At 39.3% G+C, this 22,657-nt stretch overlaps 2 protein-coding genes and 1 pseudogene across 2 annotated transcripts; all 3 read left to right on the top strand.

The window, feature by feature from the left end:
• Nucleotides 1–1,465: 1,465 nt before the first annotated feature.
• Nucleotides 1,466–11,883, top strand: PHAX (phosphorylated adaptor for RNA export). Its single transcript, XM_068980493.1, has 5 exons — nt 1,466–1,561; nt 3,216–3,829; nt 5,682–5,802; nt 7,124–7,207; nt 10,655–11,883. The coding sequence occupies exons 1-5, from the start codon at nt 1,466–1,468 to the stop codon at nt 10,922–10,924; spliced, it is 1,185 nt and encodes a 394-aa protein (XP_068836594.1). The 3' UTR covers nt 10,925–11,883.
• Nucleotides 11,884–13,636: 1,753 nt separating this feature from the next.
• SPMIP10 (sperm microtubule inner protein 10) lies at nt 13,637–18,939 on the top strand. Its single transcript, XM_068979439.1, has 3 exons — nt 13,637–13,722; nt 14,276–14,384; nt 18,730–18,939. Exons 1-3 carry the CDS (start codon nt 13,637–13,639, stop codon nt 18,937–18,939), a joined length of 405 nt encoding a protein of 134 aa, XP_068835540.1.
• Nucleotides 18,940–21,237: 2,298 nt separating this feature from the next.
• LOC138086222 (large ribosomal subunit protein uL24 pseudogene) lies at nt 21,238–21,686 on the top strand (annotated as a pseudogene).
• Nucleotides 21,687–22,657: the final 971 nt, after the last annotated feature.

Below are 22,657 nucleotides of genomic sequence, written 5' to 3'. Positions count from 1 at the left end.
GCGACCCCAGAGAAGGCAGCCCACCAGGCTCCCCTGTCCCTGGGATTCTCCAGGCAAGAACACTGGAGTGGGTTGCCATTTCCTTCTCCAGGAGTCAGGACAGATGTCTGCAATAGCTTAGCTATGTAATCTCCCTTCAGTTACCAAAATAAAATGGGCCCAAGTGACTTCTAAGTTCCTTTATAGGCACTAAATTCATATTTCAAAAATATAAATTCATTTTTTCCCATACAGTCTATACCAAGGAAATAATAAAACAAGTTTGTAAAAAGACACGTTCATTGCAAAACTGGCTACACTTTAAATGTACACCATCAGAAGCTAAATAAATGATGCTACCTCCATGCAGTGGAAAAACTGGGAAGTCATTAAAAAGGAGCTAGATCTTTATATTTTGGTCTAGAAAAGCGTCCTGGATAAACAGCTATATTGTTTCTTTTTGAAAGGAGATTACAGGATAGTAAAAAGGTACAAACAATAAGATCCCCTTTATGCCGAAATGGCAACCCACTCCAGTATTCTTGCCTGGAAAATCCCATGGATGGAGGATCCTGGTAGGCTAAAATCCATGGGGTTGCAAAGAGTCGGACACGAGTGAGCGACTTCACTTCACTTTTGCCGAAAAAAATTCAATTAATATTTCTTCACCATGTTTACATACAAGAAATCACTGGACTGGGCACCGGTAGAAAAAAGTGAATAAAATAGACATTTTGGTGGGGAATTCAGACAAAAAAATTAAACACGTAGGCATATGACTATTGAAGCCATGAAGGAATAAAAAGGGTGCGAGAGTGACTGTAAAGAAAGGACCCTGTTTTAGTGAGAGTGCTTGAAGAAGACCTTTGTGGGAAGGGCACATTTAATCAGAATTCTGAATCATGTGAGAGCATAATCTCCGGAAGAATGGGGTGTGGGGTACTGGAGGGTCTGCAGGCCGAGGGAACAGTAACTGCAGCGCCCTTGGGCCGGGAAAGGACCAAGGGTGCCTGAGGAACGTGAGAGGCGCCAGCGTGGCTGGAGAGCAGGAGAGGGGACCCCCGCCTGAGGCACACACCTCCAGCTCTGTCGGCTGTGGTGAGGTCTGAGCCGGGCGGCGACTTCACGTTCCGTCTGGAAGGCTCCCCAGGAAGCTACTCGCAGTGGATCACACAGGAGCAAGACTGGAAGCAGAAAGGCCGGCCTGGAGCATCCAGGCGAGGACTGTGAGACCGAGGGAGGAATCCCTCACGGCTGCCATGCGTGCACCTCTTTAGGCTGGAAGAGAGCAGGTCAGAAGCGAAGGCGCCAGGGTGTTGAGGCAGCACAAGTGAGCAGTTTGCAATGATGACGCAACATCAGCGAGTCTCGACTCAGGCGGCCCGGGCGAGAGAGGCCCCCTCGCGGGGGCGCCCGAGCACCCACCGCCCGCCGCCCCGCCGGAAGTGCCCTCCCGGCCCGCCGCGCCGCGCCGCGCCGGGGGAAGATGGCGCAGGAGGCCGGCGACATGGACGATGGGCAGGTTTCCGACTCGGATTCCGACATGACGGTGGCACCCAGCGACAGGCCGCTGCCGGTGCCGGTGAGTGCGGAGGGCAGGCGGGTGGCTCGGGGCCGGGAGCGCGGGGCCCAGGCGTCCTCCTGTCGGGCGCGCGGAGCCCGGCAGGCGGCGGGGAGACGGCGGGCCCTACGAACCTGGCCTGGCATTTAGCTGCGAGGCGGGGTGCGCGAGGCGTGCGGCTTCCCAGAGGCGGGCGTGCGGTCGTCTTTCCCGCCTCCCGTGCTCCTCTCCTTGTTTTCTAAACCTACGGAATTCCCCACTGGGCGTCGCTGGGTTCTCCCCGAAGGGCAGATTCTCCCGAACATGTCGAACGTGGGGACGTCGGCCCACCACCAGCCTGTGGCGCTCATTTGCGCCCCGAGGAGAAAGGGAGTGAGGATCGAGAATGAAGTTCATCTCTTGCTCAGGGGCCTGTTCTTCCATATTCCCATGGAACCTAGCTTCGTCGTGCCCTAATGTGCCGCTGGGTTTTGTTAGCTTTCCAGGTTTCTAAACAGGCGTTTGTCTTGGCCGCCCTACTAAGTAGCAAGCTGTTTTGAGAAGGCTTTAGTGCCAGGCTGCCCGCGTTGGAATTCCAGAGCCGCCACTGTGTGTTCGGTGACAAGGTATTCAGCCTGTGCCCCATCTTTAGAGTGGGAATAATAGTACCACAGTGATAGGGTGGCTGTAAGGATTCGGTGGAGCCTAAGTGGTGGCTGACAAGTGCTAGTGCCGTTATTGTTTCCAGATACGGAGACTGCTAGCTTTAAAATACCCCTCCCCCATTTCTAGCACGGATTAGGAGCTCAACAAATACTTTGATGTTTAGTTGAAAAAGCAAAGGTGATTCCTTTTGCATAGAAGCATCTTGGGGAAATCGGTACCAAGATATTTTGTTCTTCAATCTTTTTCAGTTTTCCTTAGATTGACTCTTGACTTAGTAAACTTAATGCCATGGACTCTGCGGTTTTACAAGTAATTTGTCAGGGATGCTTACACATAGGACTTCACTCTCTAGTCTAAAAGGAACATAGTCCCAAAACCTTATAAAGGCAGTTGATATATCCACATACATGACAGGCACCTTTGGAAAAGAGGAAAACAAGTTCTAACTGCCTGTAACAATTGTTCAACATGTGATTTTCAAACATTCTGACAACTGAAAAGATTGAAAATCTTCTGAAAATGAGAATTAAGAGCTTTGATAATTTTTTGGAAAGCTGTTTTAGCACTAAGTGCTGCATTAGCTATATAGAAATAAGAATTTGTGGCTTTAAAAATGGAAATTCCAGGGAGTACCCTGGTGGTCTAGTGGTTAGTATTGGCCACATCGACCTTGGGGGCCCAGATTCAATTCCTGGTTAGGGAGTAATCTTTGGAAGATCTCTGAAACCAATTCAGTCCCTTACATGGATTTCTCTCTCTCTCTCTCTTTTTTTTTTTTTTTGGCCGCTTGCAGGATCCCCGAGTGACACAGGCTAACACTCTCAGGGATCCTGCAAGTGGCCAAAAAAAAAAGGAAGTTCCATGTAAACCTTTAGAAATTCAGGCACCGAATTGGTTTCAGAGATCTTCAAAGATCACTGCTGCTTTAAAATGGTTCAGCTGAATCCCTAAATAATTTTTTTTTAATAGCACAGGGTGTGTGGGGGTAATGTCTTTTGTGGAGTTGATTGTGATTTTCCTTCACTTGCAGAAAGCGCTAGGTGGGGACTGTGCACTGCGGCCTTTCCAGAGTACTGCAACAGTGTGTGCCCCGGCATCCCATTATCGGACTGTTAAAAGTGTGGATTCAAGTGAAGAGAGCTTTTCAGATTCAGATGATGATAGCTCTGTCTGGAAACGCAAGCGACAGAAATGTTTTAACACCCCTCCCAAACCAGAGCTTTTTCAGTTTGACCAGAGCAGCCAGAAACCACCTATAGCTGGAAGGAAGAAGGTGAACAACATATGGAGTGCTGTGCTGCAAGAACAGAACCAAGATGCAGTGGCCACTGAACTTGGTATCTTGGGAATGGAGGGCACTATTGACAGAAGCCGACAGTCTGAGACCTACAATTATTTACTTGCTAAGAAACTTAAAAGAGAATCTCAAGAACATACAAAAGAATTAGACAAAGAGCTAGAAGAATATATGCATGGTGGCAAAAATATGGGACCAAAGGAGGAGGAAAATGGGCAAGGTCATCCCAAAAGGAAACGACCTGTCAAAGAGAGAGTAGGAGACAGACTAGAAATGAACTATAAAGGCCGGTATGAGATCACAGAGGACGATTCTCAGGAGAGGGTGGCTGATGAAATTTCTTTCAGGTGAGCATTTAAATATTTCTACAAGTGAACACTTGACCAGTTGTCTTCCATTTATAAGATATACCATAGATCCCAAATACATTGATGGTGGTGTTCCTTTCTGAGATTTTTAAATCCAAGGCAAGAACTGGGCTTATGTGGTTATATGAATATGAATATGGTTGGCTGTTCTTAAATTTGGGCAGACCTGATAGAATAATTTTGTAGATTTTTGTGAATTTGTGAGCAGCTCTTTCTATTGAGGGCTATAGAACTCCTCAGATAAAAAGATCGTTTTAAATTCATGTGGGTTTCTTGGAGTGTTTTTTTTGTTTTTACAACTTTATTGAGGCTTATTATACATGTAATAAAAATTGTCCTCTTTAAGTTTGACTTTTTTTTGGTAAATTTATCGATTGTACAACCATAAAGCACTTTTAAAACATTTCCATCACCCAGTAAGATCCCTCATGCCATATGCCGATTTAAAGTTAGTTCCTATTCCCATTCCCAGGTAACTAATCATTCTATTGCTGTCAATTTGCATTTTTTGGAAATTTCATGTTAATAGAATCACAATATGTAGTCTTTTGTGCCTGGCTATTTTCACATAGTGCAGTGTTTTTGAAATTCATCCATGTTGCAGCAGTCATCAACAGCTTATATATTTACACACACACACACATTTGTATTGGCTATTACACTTTTTGGCAATTATGAATAATTCTGTTACGAACTTCCATGTACACATCTTGGGACACATATTTTCATTTATTTTGGATAGGAGTAGAGGTGTTTGATGTATGGTGAATTTACATTTCATGTGTTTTTAACATGAAATTTTTAAAGTTGAAATTTTGTTTACATTTTATTAGCTCTAAATCACTAGTGAACAGTTTCACAAGTTTGAAAACATGTTTAGTTCAAAGGTAATATAACTAGTAGGAAAACAAGTATTTACTTTCCAGGCAAGCCTGTCAATAGTAGTACTGGATTTTTTAAGTACTGAGGTGGTTTGGAATTTGAGTGCTGGGAAGAAACCTAGAGATTTTGTAAACCAATACCTTCACTTAACAAATAGGAGATTGAGGCCTAGTAGTTGTGTGGTTTGCCCAAAGTCACTAATGTGTCAGACCTGGAACTGAAGTCTGGTCCCTTTATTCCTAGTCTAGTGCTCTTTCCACAATAGGGAAAAAACAAAAGAAGCCAGAGCTTGGTAGGGAACTGGTAAGACTTCTGTTAACATTAATCCTCCTCCTTCTTTACAGAGTATGGTCTCTCATGTTAGGTGTGCTACTTACTTAGGCTTCCTGTATTTTTACCTGTCAGTGGTAAAAATAATTATATCTGCTTTGTAAGATTGTTGAGAGAATTAACTGAAATATAGTGCATATATAGTTCTTAGGATTGTGCTTATCTCATAATAAGCTTTTGGTAAATATTAGCCATATCGTCTGTTCTAAGACAGGGAGCCCATGAGGGAAAAGTCCAATCCATTTTAAAGCTCCAAGACATCTCGAGTTAGGAGAGCTAAATTTTAGAAATCATGATAAATGTTTGCTTTTGAACTTGCATTCGTCATGCTGTGTGTGCACATTTCTTTTGAAATTTGCTGTAGCCCCATAAGGCAAAGTGAAGAGGCCAGTATGTAACTTGAGACAGAATCTTGACATTACTGTTGTTTGGGCGACCCAAGATAAGAATGTTTCCATGTCAGTGATTCCAAGGTTAAATATTGAAGATTTCGGAAAGCAAATGTTACTAGAATGGGATGTTAATTCTATCTGAGAACTAAATTGGAGACAAAGGTAGATTTCCTCAACTTTATGCAACAAGTAAAGAGGTTGATATTACTTCATTTGTTCCTTATCAGGTTGCAGGAACCAAAGAAAGATCTAATAGCCCGAGTAGTGAGAATAATTGGGAACAAAAAGGCAATTGAACTTCTGATGGAAACTGCTGAAGTCGAACAAAACGGTGGTCTTTTCATAATGGTAAGGCTGATAAAATGCCCTTGTCTCTGATTGTTGGTTCTGTTATTTATGGATTATGACCAGTGTGTTTCAGACTTTTAAAAACCTTCATTAATAATGAAAATTGAATTTAAACATTCAGTATGGTCACTTTTTACAATTAGTACTTTTCTTATTAAAAATATATCTAAATTGTAGCTTGTTAGTGTGTAGTCCACAACAAATCTCTAACAGGCTTCATTAAGGGAGGGGCTGAATTAAGAAAAAAGTCAGGGCAAAGGACCTGGAAGCTCAAATTTAGTGAGTATGGGTTTTGGAGTTTGGGGTTTCTTGTTTTGAATTTTGGATGTGCAACATACTAGATGTGACATTTGGCTAAATTATTTGACTTTGGAGACCTCAGTCTCAGCTATAAAATGGGGTTAATCTTCTAATGTAAGGATTAAATAAGATAATGCATGTATAATGCTAATCATAGTGCCCAAAACTCAGTTAGTGGTGAAGAGAAGTGTTATTTTTGGTTCATTTAATTCGTACATTCTTGGAAACTGGTTTTTGGGGGGCAAAAAAAAATCTTGTTATGTGTAAAGCACAGATAAAGTATGAGTATTAAAATTTCCTGGGTGGTAGGGGTGAATAGGAAACAAAATGTCTAAAGAGGCTTCTGGGGTTGATGAAGGGGGAAAAAAAATAATGGTTAAAAAGCACTTTATTGTTCCAGAATGACTGATAGAGCAATTCTCTTGCTGGGGCCAGATCACAAGCAGTAGCAATTTATGCCGCAGAATGAGTGGTCTTGCAGATCTCTTTCAATTGAGCTTTCACCACAGGGTGAGGATGAAGGTCGAATGGTGTCCTTCTTATTTGTTTCTCATGAATTTGAGTAATAACATCACAAGAGACTCCATCAATATTACGCTGTGGAAATGGAGAGAAAAGTAACCAATTAAAAGTGATAGCACTGGGTGACGAAACATCCTGTGAACATAGATTATAGAAGTTAATTTAAAAAAAAAAAGAAGTTAACAACAAACTATGATGATCATGAGTGTAGTAGTTTAAGGCACTGTTTAGACTCAGGAAGGTTATGTTATAATAGGGGGTGGGAAGGAAGCGGTCTAAAGAATAAACGTAGTATCTTCCAAGTATGCTAGAAAGTGATACCTGCTATGAGAAAAGAAATAGAGCAAATGGGAAGTCTGGAGAGGTGAGAAGGACACTGCAGTTTAACGGAATGGCATAGTAAATCTTAATAATTGCGCCTTAAGAATGTCTCTGAAAGTTGCTCTGACCATTCATGGTAAGAGTCTACACAGGATAATTTTTCTGTTCCTTTTTGTAGAATGGTAGTCGAAGAAGAACACCAGGTGGAGTTTTCCTGAATCTCCTGAAAAACACACCTAGTATCAGTGAGGAACAAATCAAGGTAAAAATGATAATGCCCTTGACTTTTAAGATCAATCATAATTTGACTGCCACTCAGCCTCTAGCTTCATTTTCTGTTGATCTCTATTACCTGCTCTGCCTTACGTTAACTGATTTTTTTTAGTTGCTCTTTTCAAGTAAAACTTGAACCTCTTATCAAGCTCTGCCTCCTGTTTTTCTCCCCTTTCAGAGACAAAGTCATGATTTCCTTTTATGGAAATTTTTCCTGGTGTCTTAGCATGTAATTATTTTTTTCTACTCTCATATAACTTGGCTTTCAGAATCTTAAGGCTTCCCTGATGGCTTAGACAGTAAAGAATCTGCCCTGCAATGCGGGAAACTTGGGTTCGATCCAACCCCTGGAGAAGGGAATGACAGTATTCTTGCCTGGAGAATCCCATGGACAGAGGAGCCTGGCAGGCTATAGTCCATGCAGTCACAAAGAGTCAGACACGACTAAGCAACTAACACACACATAACTTGGCTTTCGAGATCTTAGTTCCTTGACCAGGGATCACACCTAGGCCCTCTGCCCTGGAAGCATGGAGTCCTAACCACTGGATCACCAGGGAATTCCCTCTATAACTTTTTATTAATGAAAAATTTCAAATGTGCAGAATAGATGAAAAACTAACAGCATGTATACCAATGTATCCTTTACCTAGTTTTAGGGGTAGTTAATATTTTGACTTTTTTTTTCCTTCTGTACCATTGAGAAATAAGACACAAACATCACGACATTCAGCCCTAATTATTTTAACTAGAATCTCACAATAGTAAGGACGATATCCTCCATAACCACACCTAAGAGAAATAAAAATGATGATTTCATAGCATCATCCCATTATCTTTGTAGACCTTATTCTGGTTTAACGAATTGTCCCAAGAATGTATTTTCTAGCTTTTTTCCTTCCCAAACCAGGACCCTATCTAATAGATCTCCACATCCTTTTTGTTATATCTCTTTTGGTCTTTTTAATCCTGCATTTTCCTCTAGGCTGTAGACCTTTTGATGGGTCCAAGGTTGCTCTTACAGAGGGTACCACATTCTGGTGAACGTCTGCTGGTGCATTTGTTTTGTTTCTCTCTCTCCTTTATTTCTGATGAACAGGAAGCTGGGCACTTTAGTATTCTTAATCATTTCTGTATTACTAGAATGTCATTTGGAAAAACTTAAACAGTGTGGGTTTTTCATAGCTCAGAATTTGGTATCTTTTAATTTGTTAATTAAGGAACATGACTTGGTGTTCAGCACATCTGATCAAAATAAAAAACTGGCTTCTTACATAGGAAGGAGGTGGTACTCGTTCAACACAGCTGCACGATTTGAGAAATGTTGTGTTCTCTCTATTATACCAGTGGGTGATAAAGGTCATAGGAATGTGCTTTAACTGTTTTAATGTAAGGCTGATGGTGACACAAAATTAAAAGCCTTTTCTCTTGAGCTGATGCTCCATGTGAGCATATTTTGCATTTGCTCAGTTTTTGTTTTTCCCCTCACTATTCACTTTTGGTCATTTTAAAAAAAATATGTTATTGAAATTCCTACAAGAAATGTTCCTGTTGTTGCACATTTGGAATCTGTATTCCTTAAGTGCTTTTTTCCCTCATTGGACAGTTATTTTGATAACGTGAATTTGTAACGAAGTGGATTTCCTTGGGAACACAACTTCTGAGTGATAGAACAGAGCTTATATTAATACCTTAATGTTCTCCCTCCTCCCCTAATATTACCCCTGGCCAGAAATGTGTATTTAGAAGGAACATTCTTCTCAGGTTTTGTTTGATGGCAAAATGTCACTCTTTTGAAAGATACACTATGATGTGATGAAAAGGATTCTCTAAGATTCAAAGTCTAGGTTTTAATCTTAATTTTGCCATTGAGCAATTGTAGACTGTGAGAAGATTGCTTACTGTCTCCCCCAGCCTTGATTTTTTCATCTATAAAGTGAGGACTGTAATATGTGCCCTGCCTGTTTAATATTACTATAAAAGAGTTAAATAAAGTGATATCTAAAAAAGCTTTTTCTTGATAACTAAATCAGGACAAACAATTTCCAGAAGCAGAAGAGAAGAACATTTATTTACTGTGAGGCTGGCACTAATGCCAATATTTACAGGACTTACTCTTGACAGCCTGTCATTGGGTGTCACCCTGCTCTGCAGATGAAAGCAAGAAAAGGACAGGTCTGAGATCACACAGGACTCTGCCTTCAGACCCATGTTGTTTCCACTGAATCACTGGTCTTTGAAATTCAGTTCTTCTAACTTGTTGTGGAGAAGGGAATTTAATGTGTGTAGATTTTTATCGTAAACTGTCAGAAACATTGCGTTATAATAAACAGTGGAAACATTTTTAATAGTATCCAATAATAGGGGAATGTTTACGTATAAGGACATTCTTAAAACAACTATTGTGTATCCTCTATTTTTGTGAAGCAATTCTAAGAAAATTAGAAAATAAAATAATATCTGAAAGGCAGAGTACAGATTTTTAAAGTAAAAGAGTCATGGGATAATAGATTGGTAGTTAAAACACCAAAATGTTACCAGTGCTTTGGTCTGTTGTGAGGGGTTAGAAATGTTTTGGCTTTTTTTAAGATTTTTTTTTCTGTTTTTTTCCAAATTTTCTGTTGTACATGGATTTGACTACCTTTGTTACTAGAAAGAAAAATCAGAAGGTAGATATAATTTTATTGCAGGTAATTTCATATTTCATTCAAACAATGGTGTTATAATTTTTCTTTCAGTCCCTCTTATTGTCACTCTTTAGTCACTGTTGTTAACAATCACAGTCTGTAGAGTTTGGAAGCCAGAACTGAACTGAGTGGGCTTGTTTTCAACTTTTTCTCATTTGATTTTATTTTAGTAAGTGGCCTTATTATTTTTCTTCTAGAGAATACAAAGTTTGTGGAGATAAAAAGAGTAAGAATAGTTAGAGGTTAATTTGCTATATTTTTTTAAAGTCCAGCTATAACGATCGCCTTCTTAAAGTAGTATGCACTAGGTTCTTAACTTGTGGATGGGAGAAGAAAAATTTCTCTCAGATTATCTATTTTCTGCATTTGTTGTAACACGTTAACAATATGATAAAAAGACATTTCTCTAGGCCATTCCCTGGTTTGTTTTATTTAAGTATATAACCCATGGGAATGACATTTCCTCTTTAATAAGGTTTGCTGTATTTGGAGGGAAAGGGGGGACTTCATAATTTAATTTAGTATTGCCAAGCGTTGTACTAGTTAGAATTGTTTTTATCAAGATGTTTGGATGGGTTTTCATATAAAATGAAAATACTGCTACTATGCTCCACTTAAAGGTAAGTAGACACTTGAAAAAATGGTGAATTTTCACACTGTTGTGAAGGCAACATAATAGGGTTTAAGGATATGGTAGTTTTAATACATAGTATTTGTTCTTGTTTATTAAAGTTCTTCCTTTATTGTAGGACATTTTCTACCTTGAAAATCAAAAGGAATATGAAAATAAAAAAGCTGCTAGAAAGAGAAGAATGCAAGTGATGGGGAAAAAGATGAAACAAGCCATTAAAAACCTAAATTTTCAAGAAGATGATGATACATCACGAGAGACTTTTGCAAGTGACACTAATGAGGCCCTGGCCTCACTTGATGAATCACAGGAAGGACATGGAGAAACGAAGTTGGATGCAGAGGAAGCCATTGAGGTTGATCATTCTCACGATTTGGACATGTTTTAGTACATTTTGAGGAATAAACCTTTCTAAGATAACATTGTAATAAACCATTTCTACTGAGATTATTTTACTTTGCACTGATAAACACAAAAATCTGGAGAGAACTGTTACCTTGTTTTAAATAAAATTGAATATGTGGGAGATGAATGTGATAAGAACATTTACAACTTTCTCATGTCTGACAAAGTATTTAAAAGTATATAGTGGAAGATTTAATTTCTTAATCTGTTGCATGTGCTAATTATTACTAGTTAATAATCAATTTTGTCCAGGTCATTATAACATGCCGTTCAAAAGTTTTTCTGATTTATCTTTGCAATGAACTATGATTGGTTTCAAAACATTCCATTAGAAGATCCTATTAAGACATAAATTGTTAAGCTATTACAAATGCATTCAAATTTAGTTTTTCTGTGTTTTAAGAACTCTTAGGCTTTTAATGATAGAAACTAAAAATAGGTTTATACTAGTGGCTCTTCCCACTTATGTGTGTGTTCCGAAGTAAATAAACATCAGAAGCTTTTCAAAGAAGTATCGGTTCATAACTTTAACTTTGTTTTTGACTTATTAGTTACTTTGGTCATATATTTAAATACTGAATGTAATCCATATGTGCATAATTACAATGACATTTAAGAAATTCCCAGTGGGCCTGCCTAAGACAGTTTTACCTTATGTTAAGGAAGTTAGGTATTAAAAATGTTTCTTCTGCATGATGTTTAAAATTATTCATTTTTATTTAAGAAAATAAAGGTAGTTTACTTAAGGTGTCCCAAGAGTTGACCACAGTTTACAGAGTAAGCAAAAATATGTAGGAAGCAGTTATTATCTATTCTTTGCAATAATGTACTTGAAGTCTTTCAGTAATTTTTGAAACACAGAATCATTGAAGTTGGATCTAAGCAGGGAAGGAAGAGGAAAATGGTTATTGGTTACATTTTATTCATAAAGAATGCAGAAATAAAATTGGAATTCTGGAAGTCAATGAGATTCGAGTGATTTTATTTTTTAATCTCAAATTTTCTTTCATAAAATTGCCATAACCAGGGAAAGAAGCATTTTAAATAGGTAAGTATTTAAATATTGTCCCTAAAGTTTTTTTTAACCTTTTATTTATTTGAAGAACTTTTTTCTAATTAAAATATAATTGACTTACAGTATGAAATTAGTTTCAAGTGTACAGCATAGTGGTTCAGTATTTTTATGTATTGTAAAATGATTACCACCGTTCCTGGGATTACTTTGTGTGAGGTGATTTTAAAGGTCTGGTATATTAGTAAGATAACAGTCAGAAATCTAAATGTCATGTATCCTTGTAAATACTACTGATTTTTCTAGTGAAAGTTAAAACAGTTTTTGAAGAATGTCTCAGGCTACTTCATCTTTAGTGGATGGCTCATTTCTCCCCTACCCTGCTTCCTAGCTTGTTTTCATTTTCTGAACATTTGTAAACTACAGATTTCTGGATTGTATTACATCCTAATGGTATAGAAACCAGTGCTTCAGTTTTTAAGGTTTAAAGTTTTGTTTATTAACATTATTACATTTAACATTTATTAAACCTTTCTGATTATCCAGATCTAGGAATGTCTGTACAAACTCTTGCTAGAAATGTATTCCCTTAATACTGTCACCATACCAGTGTACATTACAGTCATTCTTCCTGTTCAGCCGAACATTCTATTTGCTGGCTAGTAGGATTAACAGTAATAGCCCTCTGTGTCTCTGGCTTAGTAATTTAGGTGCTCATCCTCACTCATAACCTTTATTAGAATGAGTTTATTTTTTTACCTAAAATGCTCTGTGATTCAACTCAAAACCTAGGAGATAAAATGGGTTGGATTGGTTTGGGTTAAGGCAAGTTTGATTTACACTCAAAATAATGGCATATAAATAATGGTATCTAAATAATGGCAAAACAGAAATGGGACATATCAGCTATGTGCAATATATAAAGAGGAAAATATGCAGTGATTATTTGTGAGTAATAATTGCTTAGTCCACTATATTTCCTAGTATCTTTGTCAAAGTTGTATTTAAAAAACATTGAAAATGGCTCTAAGCCCCATATTCTTTTTTTTTTTTTTTCAAGTTTGTATTTTTTATTTTATTTTATTTTTTATTATTATTTTTTTTATTTTTTTTTTTTTTTAAATTTTAAAATCTTTAATTCTTACATGTGTTCCCAAACATGAAACCCCCTCCCACCTCCCTCCCCATAACATCTCTGTGGGTGATCCCCATGCACCAGCCCCAAGCATGCTGTATCCTGTGTCAGACATAGACTGGCGATTCAATTCTTACATGATAGTATACATGATAGAATGCCATTCTCCCAAATCATCCCGCCCTCTCCCTCTCCCTCTGAGTCCAAAAGTCCGTTATACACAGCCGTGTCTTTTTTCCTGTCTTGCATACAGGGTCGTCATTGCCATCTTTCTAAATTCCATATATATGTGTTAGTATACTGTATTGGTGTTTTTCTTTCTGGCTTACTTCACTCTGTATAATCGGCTCCAGTTTCATCCATCTCATCAGAACTGATTCAAATGAATTCTTTTTAACGTAAGCCCCATATTCTTAATTAACTGCTGAAGCAATTGCTATGGGTTGCTGTGAAGTTAGCAAAACATTGTTACATCTGAGGCAGTACTGTCATCATAATTAGTAGACTAGTGAAGTTCTAGATGAGAATTCCTGTCACTACTGGCAGTGATGGCTTCAGGCAAAGACACTTGTCCGATCCTACCTAAACTCGCCAACAACTGTTCTGATGAGAATTCAGATAAGCTTGCTAATAAGTGAGGACTTAAGGGTTTGGGGTTTTCCGGTGGTTTTGTTTGTTTTCAGTCTGGGAGTTAACATTCATGGGGACGCCAATTATGTGCTTCTCCTTAGTATCTATATAGAAAACTTTATGTTCCAGAACAAAACTGTGTGTGCTAGAGAAAGCAAGACTGTCCTGAGTGTAGAGCATGTACTAAATTCAGAAGCTACATTAGTTACTGATTTTTGTGACTAGCCAGAGATTCCTTTAGCCAGTGCATAGGCCTGAGCTAAATCATGGTGTGCTGTTTTTCCCCTTAAAATAAGGCCAAAATGAACATGAGCAAATTGTAAAGGACAGCATGCAGTTAGAGTAATGATATCCAGAGTGGACTCGGTGACACTTGGGGATTTAATGGGTCGGGTATCTACTGTTAATAGGTGAGTCTCAAAGCAGTGGCAGCTCTGTCCTGCAGATGCGGGGGTCCAAACCTCACAGACACAACTGCTTCCATTCCCTCAAATGATGCTAAAGCAATTGTATTTAGTTCACAAGATACCCTTTCTTCTTGCTTGCTTCATCTTCAGGTGTTGTGAGATTCATTTGCCACGGTTTTCCTTAAAGCAAGGGATGATCCCAAGACATTATGTAATGCCTTGGAAGCAGAACATGAAATTCAGGAATGTGAATCTGAAGGTATTTTCCTATAAATATTCATAATAAAAAAAAAAACTATAGTATGTAATATATCTGTGAATAAGCATACAACTCTATGTTTTGACATTTATTTTTCATTTTTTCAGCTTTATTGAGGGACAATAGACAAATGATTGTGTATATTTAAAGTATACAACATGGGACTTCCCTGGTAGTCTAGTGGTTGAGACTCGTGCTTCCACCGCAAGAGGCACAGGTTTGATCTCTGGTTGGGGAAGTTCCTCATGCTGTGTGGTGTGGCCAAATAAAACTACAGAAAATTGTGAATCACTATGTTGTACAGCAGAAACTTCCATAATATTGTACATCAACTATACCTCAACAAAAAAATTTGAGGGCAACTCGGGGAAATATTTATAGCATATACAGCAAAGGGCTAGTTTATTAAAAAATCTTTAAAAATAGGAGCTTCCCTCTAGTGCTTAGGAATCTGCCTGCCCGTGAATGGGACACAGGTTGGATCACTGGTCCAAGATGATTCCGTATGCCATGGAGCAGCTCAGCCCACGCACCTAGAGCCTGTACTCTGCAACGAGAGAAGCCGCCACAATAAGTCCACACACTGTAACTGGAGAAAGTCCACATGAGCGAGGAAGACCCAGTGCTGCCAAAAATAAATAAAGTTTTTAGGTGTACAGCCTGATGCTTTGTACATCACCAAGATCAAGCTAATTAACACATTCATCATCTCTCATAGTTAACTTTTTTCCTTGTAGGAAGAATGCCTCAAATCTACTTAGCAGCTCTCAAGTATACAGTACCATTTTACTAACTATAGTCACTGTGTTGGACATTAGACTCTTAGAACTTACTCTTCCTAAAACTGAACGTCTGTACCCTTTGTGTCATTTTGTTCTCTTCCCAGGCCTTGACAACCACCATTCTAACAAAAGTTGGAGCACCTGCCACCTAAACTTGCAAACAAAAGTTGAATAGCAATATCTTACTCAAATATCCCAATTATAAGCTTAAAATAGACAAACCAAAAGATATCAGAAATACATGTCTATATTTTCTCTACATAATGCCAACTCACAGTTATTAAGTTCATCAGTCGTAGGCACCATTAATTTTAAGGCTGTAGTACAGAGTATGTATTTTTTTATTAAAGTATGTTTCATTTTCAATGCATTAATTTCTGTACAGCAAAGTGATTCAGTTATATATGTATATAAATATACACATATTCTTTTTTATATTCTTTTCCATTAATGGTTTACTACAGGAGATTGAATATATTTCTCTGTGCCATACAGTAGGACCTTGTTTATCCATTCTATATACAATAGTGCTGGGGTCCAGCCCCGGTGGATCCAGGGAATTCGAACGGTGGACGGCGTTGGCGAGGAAAGACTTATTTATTGATTGATAGAAGATTAGATTAAGAAACAATAGTGTAGTAGGAAAATTAAGTGGAGAAAGAAGGCTGAATAACTTGGATTACGTGGAAGACCAATAAATTCCAGACAAGGAACTTGTACCATCTACGTTGGGCCACCAGCGCTCGCTTGAATATCTAAGGGTGCCTCGCCTTAGGCTCCCTTTCGTGCAGGTCTTAACAGCCAGAGCAAGTAAGTAGATTTGGCGAGCCTCCACGCCCCAGATGGGAATTCAGCCTGAAATTAAAGTAAAGAGGAAAAGGAAAAAGAGAGAGAGACACACACACAGGGGAAACCAGTCCAGCGACTGGCTCCGTCCTCTATTGTTCAGAAGGCCTTTTATACTTTTGATAAAACATGGAGATCAATGGGTAACACAAAGTAATGCAGCATTAGCAGTCCAGACTCTTATCAAAACCAGGCTTTTCTCTCTGCATAACTAATTGTATACACAAGTCTTAGGTAATTTACATCATCTTCCAGCCAAAAGGGCCAATTAACATTTTACAGCCTTTTTTCTGATAAGGGTTTGTGAACCAGAAGACTTATTTGTGTTGATCTTCCCAAAGTCTGGTGCCACTCTCAGAAAGCACTAAATAAAGTTACATTCTTACATAGCAAGGACATAAGAGGAGTGCAGTGATATATAACAAAAGAAGTAATTAACTCAAAAGTCTAGTGTTGCTAAGATCAAAACTACTATATATCTTTTTCCATATCCCATTTACATTGATTAACATCCTCCCAGGGGCCTAAAAGATAAAGAATATGGAGGCCTGGCAGCAGTCATTGAGTCAACAGTGAAAACCCTCTACCAATATAATTTTTAACTCTAGAAAAGGCTCTGTATCTTTAAGATGCTTTTAAGCTTTGTGCCTCTTGCAGTTGGGGGGCTGTAAGCAATTCACAAGCTGTAAGAGGTCTGGGGAACCTGTTAGGCAAGCTAGAGAGCTATCAGAGGGGGTTTAACTGAAACATCCCTTTCAAACGCAAAAGACTAAAGCCCTGAGTTGGCTTTCTTCCAGAGAATATCAGAAGAGTGGAAAAGCAGAGTACAAAGGCTGGCAGATTTTTGGTTTTGGGGGTACATGCTCAGGAAATGCCAGGGGGAACTCCTGAAGTCTGATCACATCCTTGCGTACGTCAGCTTCCTCCCTCATGACCTTGTCATGGGGGGGATTCCTCACGCTGGCATCTGATAACCCCAAACTCCCAATCCAACTCTTCCCTACTTCTCCTCCCCCTTGGCAACCACAAGTCTGTTCTTTGCAGAGAGTGTTTTTACAGCTGTACTGCATACTCAGGTTGAAAGCTATGCAAACAGGTTGGCTAGATTTATAGACAGGACTCCGTGTTCACTCAGTGCTTCTATTCAGTACTCAGCAGTTTCAAAACATTTTCCAAATTCAGATTGACCATTCACTTGTGAAAAGGTAAGTTGTTTCTTTAAAAGAGAATATAATATTCTGTAATAATCAGACAACAAGAAGTTTCAAGTTACGATTCCTAGGAAGAAATGTGTGTATGTAACTAATTTCCACATTTCTAATCAATAAGCAATTAATGTTGAATAAGAATATACTTTACCAAAATAGATGATGTTATAAAATATGAATATTATATAGAAAACATTTCCAGTATTCTTGACCTTACTCTTTAGAGCTATAATTCAGCATAAATTTTTCATTGTTATTTCACTTCTGCAATTTAGTTGACAGTGTTCCTAACAGTTTTTAAAATGTAATTAACAACTGGTATATGGAGCATCTGGAGAAGGCAATGGCACCCCACTCCAGTATTCTTGCCTGAAAAATACCATGGATGGAGGAGTCTGGTGGGCTGCAGTCCATGGGGTCGCTAAGAGTCGGACATGACTGAGCGACTTCACTTTCACTTTTCACTTTCCTGCATTGGGGAAGGAAATGACAACCCACTCCAGTGTTCTTGCCTGGAGAATTCCAGGGACGGGGGAGCCTGGTGGGCTGCCGTCTATGGGGTCACACACAGTCGGACATGACTGAAGTGACTTAGCATATGGAGCATCTATCCTACAGAGTAAAAGTGAAAACTAAACGAGAATTAAAATGAAGTGAATGTGCTCTGAGTAAATGCTAGCTTTTCTTTTCTTCCATTGTACGATTTTTCCTATAGGAGATGAAATAGCTATTTAACAACATAAAAACAAGAGCACTGTATAGGAGAGAGGGGGCTGCACCCCAAGACCAGGCCAGACTGCTATTCAGCAATATCAGAGAATCAGAAATAGATGTACAGTTCAGATAATAACCTCTTACTACAGATAATAAGTAACTGTCTATCCAACAGCAGTTGCAGCAGCCTCCGCATACTCTATAGCTTATTTTACTTTGTGTTGTTGTTTAGTTGCTCAGTGATGTCCGACTCTTTGTGATCCCATGGACAGTAGCCCGCCAGGCTCCTCTGTGCAAGGGATTTCCCAGGCAAGAGTGAGTTGCCATTCCTTCTCAGGGATCTTCCTGACATAGGGATTGAACCCAAGTCTCCTGCGCTGGCTGGCAGATTCTTTACTATTGAGCCACCAGGGAAGCCCTAAAAAGAGCTTTGAAAGTCAGCAGAAGATTTTGCATTCACATACAGTGTTTTATTCAGCACTCAAAGAATTGTTTAACAATTCCCATTTTATATTTGAGAAAACTGAGTCCCACAGTACATAAAGGACACAAGTGGTGAAGATAAAGGTCAGTGATCTGACTCCAAGTTTAGAGTCTGCAGCCCACACCACTGGCTCTTCCTGTTGGTTGGAAGACACCAGTTAGCACTGCTTTTTTTTTAAAAAAAAGGGTTATTGCTCTGCCCTCTAGAGATTCCTTCTTGACAGTAACAGAAAAACTACTGGGAAACTTCCATCTTAATATAATAAAGTGATTTTTGGTGTAATATACAGCAGATTTTTTTCTTCCTCTTAGCACGCAGAAGCATGTGGGATCCATGCTGGCCCTTTGGAAGACTCTCTGTTTCTGGATCACAGTGAAAGGCTTTGCCATGGGGAAGATCGTAAAGTTGTCTTGAAGAAAGGCCCCCCAGAAATAAAAATTGCGGATATGCCTCTGCATTCACCTCTCTCCAAGTACCAAAGCACTGTGATTTCCCATGGCTTCAGGAGGCGACTCATCTGATCAGAGAATAAAATAATCAAGTAGTTCAGTCTCTCCCTCTCTCTCTTCCATAAATATTTCACCTACAGGTTTAATTTATTCAAAGGCTATAAGGCAACTGCATATTTTTTTTATATTATTATAGCTTAGAAAGAAAAAAGTCTCTGAGAACACCAGGAGCAAGGAAAACTGTCTCACTGAAATTAATTTCAGAGTAAGTAGTTAAGAAACAGCACACTGATCCAGTCCCACCATCTGTCTTCACCACACTCCTCTACCTTTTTCTCCTCCTCATTTCATCCTTTTTATTCATCTCTTCCAAAACTCACTGTCAGGTAAACCAAACTGAGATAGAGTTGGAGGATGTAGGATTATTTCTGCTACTTTTCTGATTACCCCAACACCTTTCTTTCTGCCTCCCTCAACAACACACATACCCCTAAGGCTATAAGAGATTGTTAACTAACCAATATGGTTATCAGAAGTGTTTGGTAGACAACTTTATGATGTATCATATAATTTTAGCTGAGATATACTTTCCATATTAGTTCAGTGTATTCAAGTATCAGTATCCTACAGCAAAGAATTGATTCACAGAACTTAAGAAATAAGAATGACTACGGGCTTCCCTGGTGGCTCAGAGGTTAAAGCGTCTGCCTGCAATGCGGGAGACCTGGGTCTGATCCCTGGGTCGGTAAGTTCTCCTGGAGAAGGAAATGGCAACCCACTCCAGTACTCTTGCCTGGAGAATCCCATGGGCGGAAGAGCCTGGTGGGCTACAGTCCACGGGGTGGCAAAGAGTCAGACATGACTGAGCGACTTCACTTTCATTTGTAAAAATGACGCACTGCTCTGGAAGACAGTATAGTGGTTTCTCAAACAATTACCCACAGAATCACCTTATGATCCAGCAATTTCAATTCTAGGTATATGCCCCAAAGAATTAAAAGCAGTGACTTGAACAAATATTTGTACACCAATGTTCACAGCGGCACTATTCATTATAGCCAAAAGGTAGAAATAAATGTCCATCAACATTTGTTGGGGAGGAAAAAACTTTCCTCTATTCTTCTAGGTTCTTCTGGTGGGTTTAAGAATTGAATTGACATGAGACAGATTAACAGGAGAAAATCAAACAAACATTAAATAACGTGTACGTGGGAGAGACCCAGGAAAACTGAATAACTCACCAAAATGACTGAAACCCTCACTTTATATATCATCTTCCACTAAAGACAGAAGAGGATTTATATATCATCTTCCGCTAAAGACAGAAGAGGATTTGAGAATAGTGGTCTGGGCTTCAAAGAGGAGGAAGGTAATTGGCACATGGAGATGGAAAAGCAAACGCTCTGTAAATGTTTGTTGGGCCATGCAGAAACAATATGACACATAGGGGACAGAGATCTTGAGCGTTTCCCCCACCATACCTTGCTCATGTTTTTGCAGACATCTCTGGTGATATAGCTGTATTCTTGTAATAAGGCTTCTATCTAAATTCCTTTAGGCACTTTAGGGTACCTGGCTCAGTGACAGTCTCATCACCTTACAGTATCAATTATTCTGTTCTACTTAATTTTCTCTAATTTTGTGTGACCTTCTAAGTTACATCCTAGTAAGGGATTCTCTTTCAGATTATTCCTCATCTAATTTCACTCTCTTAAATGTAAACTCTAATTTCAGGGACTTCCAGGGACTTCCCTGATGGCCAAGTGAGGGTCCCTTGGTTCAATCCCTGGTCAGGGAACTAGATCCCATAAGCTGCGACTAAGAGCCCATATGCCTCAACAAAAAACATGGCTCAGCTAAATGAATATGCTTTAAAAGATTCCCTGTTCCACTGTGGTTCAACTTAAAGCTGAATTTCTCCCAAAGAGAGCAGATTATCATGCTGCGTCTTGGCCCAGGTGGGTTAATCCCCGTAACTGGTAAATCTCTGAGATTTCCAGGATCGAAAATGCCAAGGGATATATTTCACATATTGAGAATATAGGTGATCATATTCGACCATCACTAATTAGCTTCCAGCAGGCTAAGGGGCCGCCAAGAGCAGGTGAACGGGTGTGTCCCACACAGGGGTGTCTGGCAGAGAAGGTGAGCAGTGGCTGGAATAGAGCCAGCACTACACTCCCTGAGCTCTGTGCACCTCAGTGTGCCACTGGGGCCCTGGCAACACAGGGGCAAGTTCCAAAATCTTCACTATGACTTCTTCTGTTTTTCACGTGATTGATTACTGAAAGCCTGACTGTCAGAAAGCATCTTTCTTCTTTTAAGAATGTGGCCGAAACAGTGACCACTGCTGAAGCGCCAGCAGCCAAAATGAAGTTCAATTCTTTTGTGGCTTCTCATCAAAGCAAGAACCAGAAAAGACACATCAGTGCACTTCCCCACGTTCACAGGAAGATTATGTCTTCCTCTCTTTCCAAAAGAGCTGAGACAGAAGAGCAGTATTCGATCCGTGCTTATCTGAAAGGATGAGAAAGTTCAGATTTTGCAAGGGCCCTGCAAAGAGCAGCAAACTGGCAACACAGCCCGAGCTTATGGGAAGAAGTCTGTCACCTACACTGAGTGCAGCGAGAGGAAGCTAACGGCACAACTGTCCACGTAGGCATTCAGCCCGGCAAGGTGCTTGTCACTAGATAAAAACCGGACAAAGACTGAAAAACGATCCCAAATCTCGCCAAGTAGGAAAAGCAAGGGGCAGACATGAGGAAGAAACAACTGAGAAAACGCAAGGATCATTAGCAACTTTCGTTAAAAACTGTTAAAAAGGGACTGCTCTGGTGGTCCAGTGGTGAGGAGTCTGCACCTCCACTGTAGGGGGTGCAGGTTTGATCCCTGGTTGCACATGCTGCACCAAAACAAACAAACAAACAAAAAAAACCTGTTAAAATGAAAAAAAGGAGAATGTGGCAAAATATGTGGGATAGAAGGCTGGATAAAAAGTCAGGATGTATCAACTTGTGTGGATAAGAAGAATGCCTATGACCAGATAACAGTGCTGGAAGCCAGAACATCAGAATGTTTACAATATTAGTTCTGAAAGGCGGAGCTGTGATTCTTATTTACATCCTCATATCTTTGTAAATTATCTGCAGCAAACACTGCTGTATTTTACCTTTGCAGACACTGCTCCCCACATGTGGAAGGCGCTCCTTTCTATTCTGCTGTCAAGAGTTTCATATTCAACAACTCTTCTAGAAACCTAGTTCATATTCTTTTTTCTCCAATACCAATTGTCTCCACTTTAACCTTTTCCAAGTTGGTCCTCTGCCTAAGCCTTCTGCTTCTTGACCAGAAGAGGTCTCTGCTGTGTTGCTCAAAAAAAAAAAAAAGCTTTTTTTTTTTTTTAAATGTTTTGTTGGTTTGCACTTTTTTAATAAGGGAAATCTTTGTCATTGCCTGTTAGAAATATTGTGATACTATAGAAATCAGAGGTAGAAATTCTTCAGTGTTTCTATAACTAACAAATTTTCAAATAGAGCATTTTATTCACAAAGGGGAGCTTAAACCCTTTGGGTCTACCCCTCAGTGCTTTGCAGTGAAATTACACCTAATACGTAAAAATTTGAAAACTGAAAAAAAAAAAAAGAAAGAAACTAAGGGATAACACATTTAGACAGAAAAACATGTCTTTTTCTAGGGACAAATGAAAAACCATCAGTAAACTGATTCTTTGGAATTCAAGAAAGGCCTCGGAGGCTAATTTTTATCTACAGACAAGAGGCAGGCAGAGGAC

The sequence above is a fragment of the Capricornis sumatraensis genome, chromosome 9 (genome assembly GCF_032405125.1).
Source record: "Capricornis sumatraensis isolate serow.1 chromosome 9, serow.2, whole genome shotgun sequence".
In the NCBI taxonomy this organism is placed as follows: Eukaryota; Metazoa; Chordata; class Mammalia; order Artiodactyla; family Bovidae; genus Capricornis; species Capricornis sumatraensis.
This window is presented reverse-complemented; position numbering and strand designations above follow the sequence as displayed.

Bases quoted from the DNA above. Each gene is read 5' to 3' on its own strand.
- PHAX (XM_068980493.1), top strand. From the start codon at position 1,466: ATGGCGCAGGAGGCCGGCGACATGGACGATGGGCAGGTTTCCGACTCG. The intron at 1,562-3,215 runs GTGAGTGCGGAG...CTTCACTTGCAG, and splicing joins ACAGGCCGCTGCCGGTGCCG to AAAGCGCTAGGTGGGGACTG. The intron at 3,830-5,681 runs GTGAGCATTTAA...GTTCCTTATCAG, and splicing joins GCTGATGAAATTTCTTTCAG to GTTGCAGGAACCAAAGAAAG.
- SPMIP10 (XM_068979439.1), top strand. From the start codon at position 13,637: ATGGCTTCAGGCAAAGACACTTGTCCGATCCTACCTAAACTCGCCAAC. The intron at 13,723-14,275 runs GTGAGGACTTAA...CTTCATCTTCAG, and splicing joins TCAGATAAGCTTGCTAATAA to GTGTTGTGAGATTCATTTGC. The intron at 14,385-18,729 runs GTATTTTCCTAT...TCTTCCTCTTAG, and splicing joins TCAGGAATGTGAATCTGAAG to CACGCAGAAGCATGTGGGAT.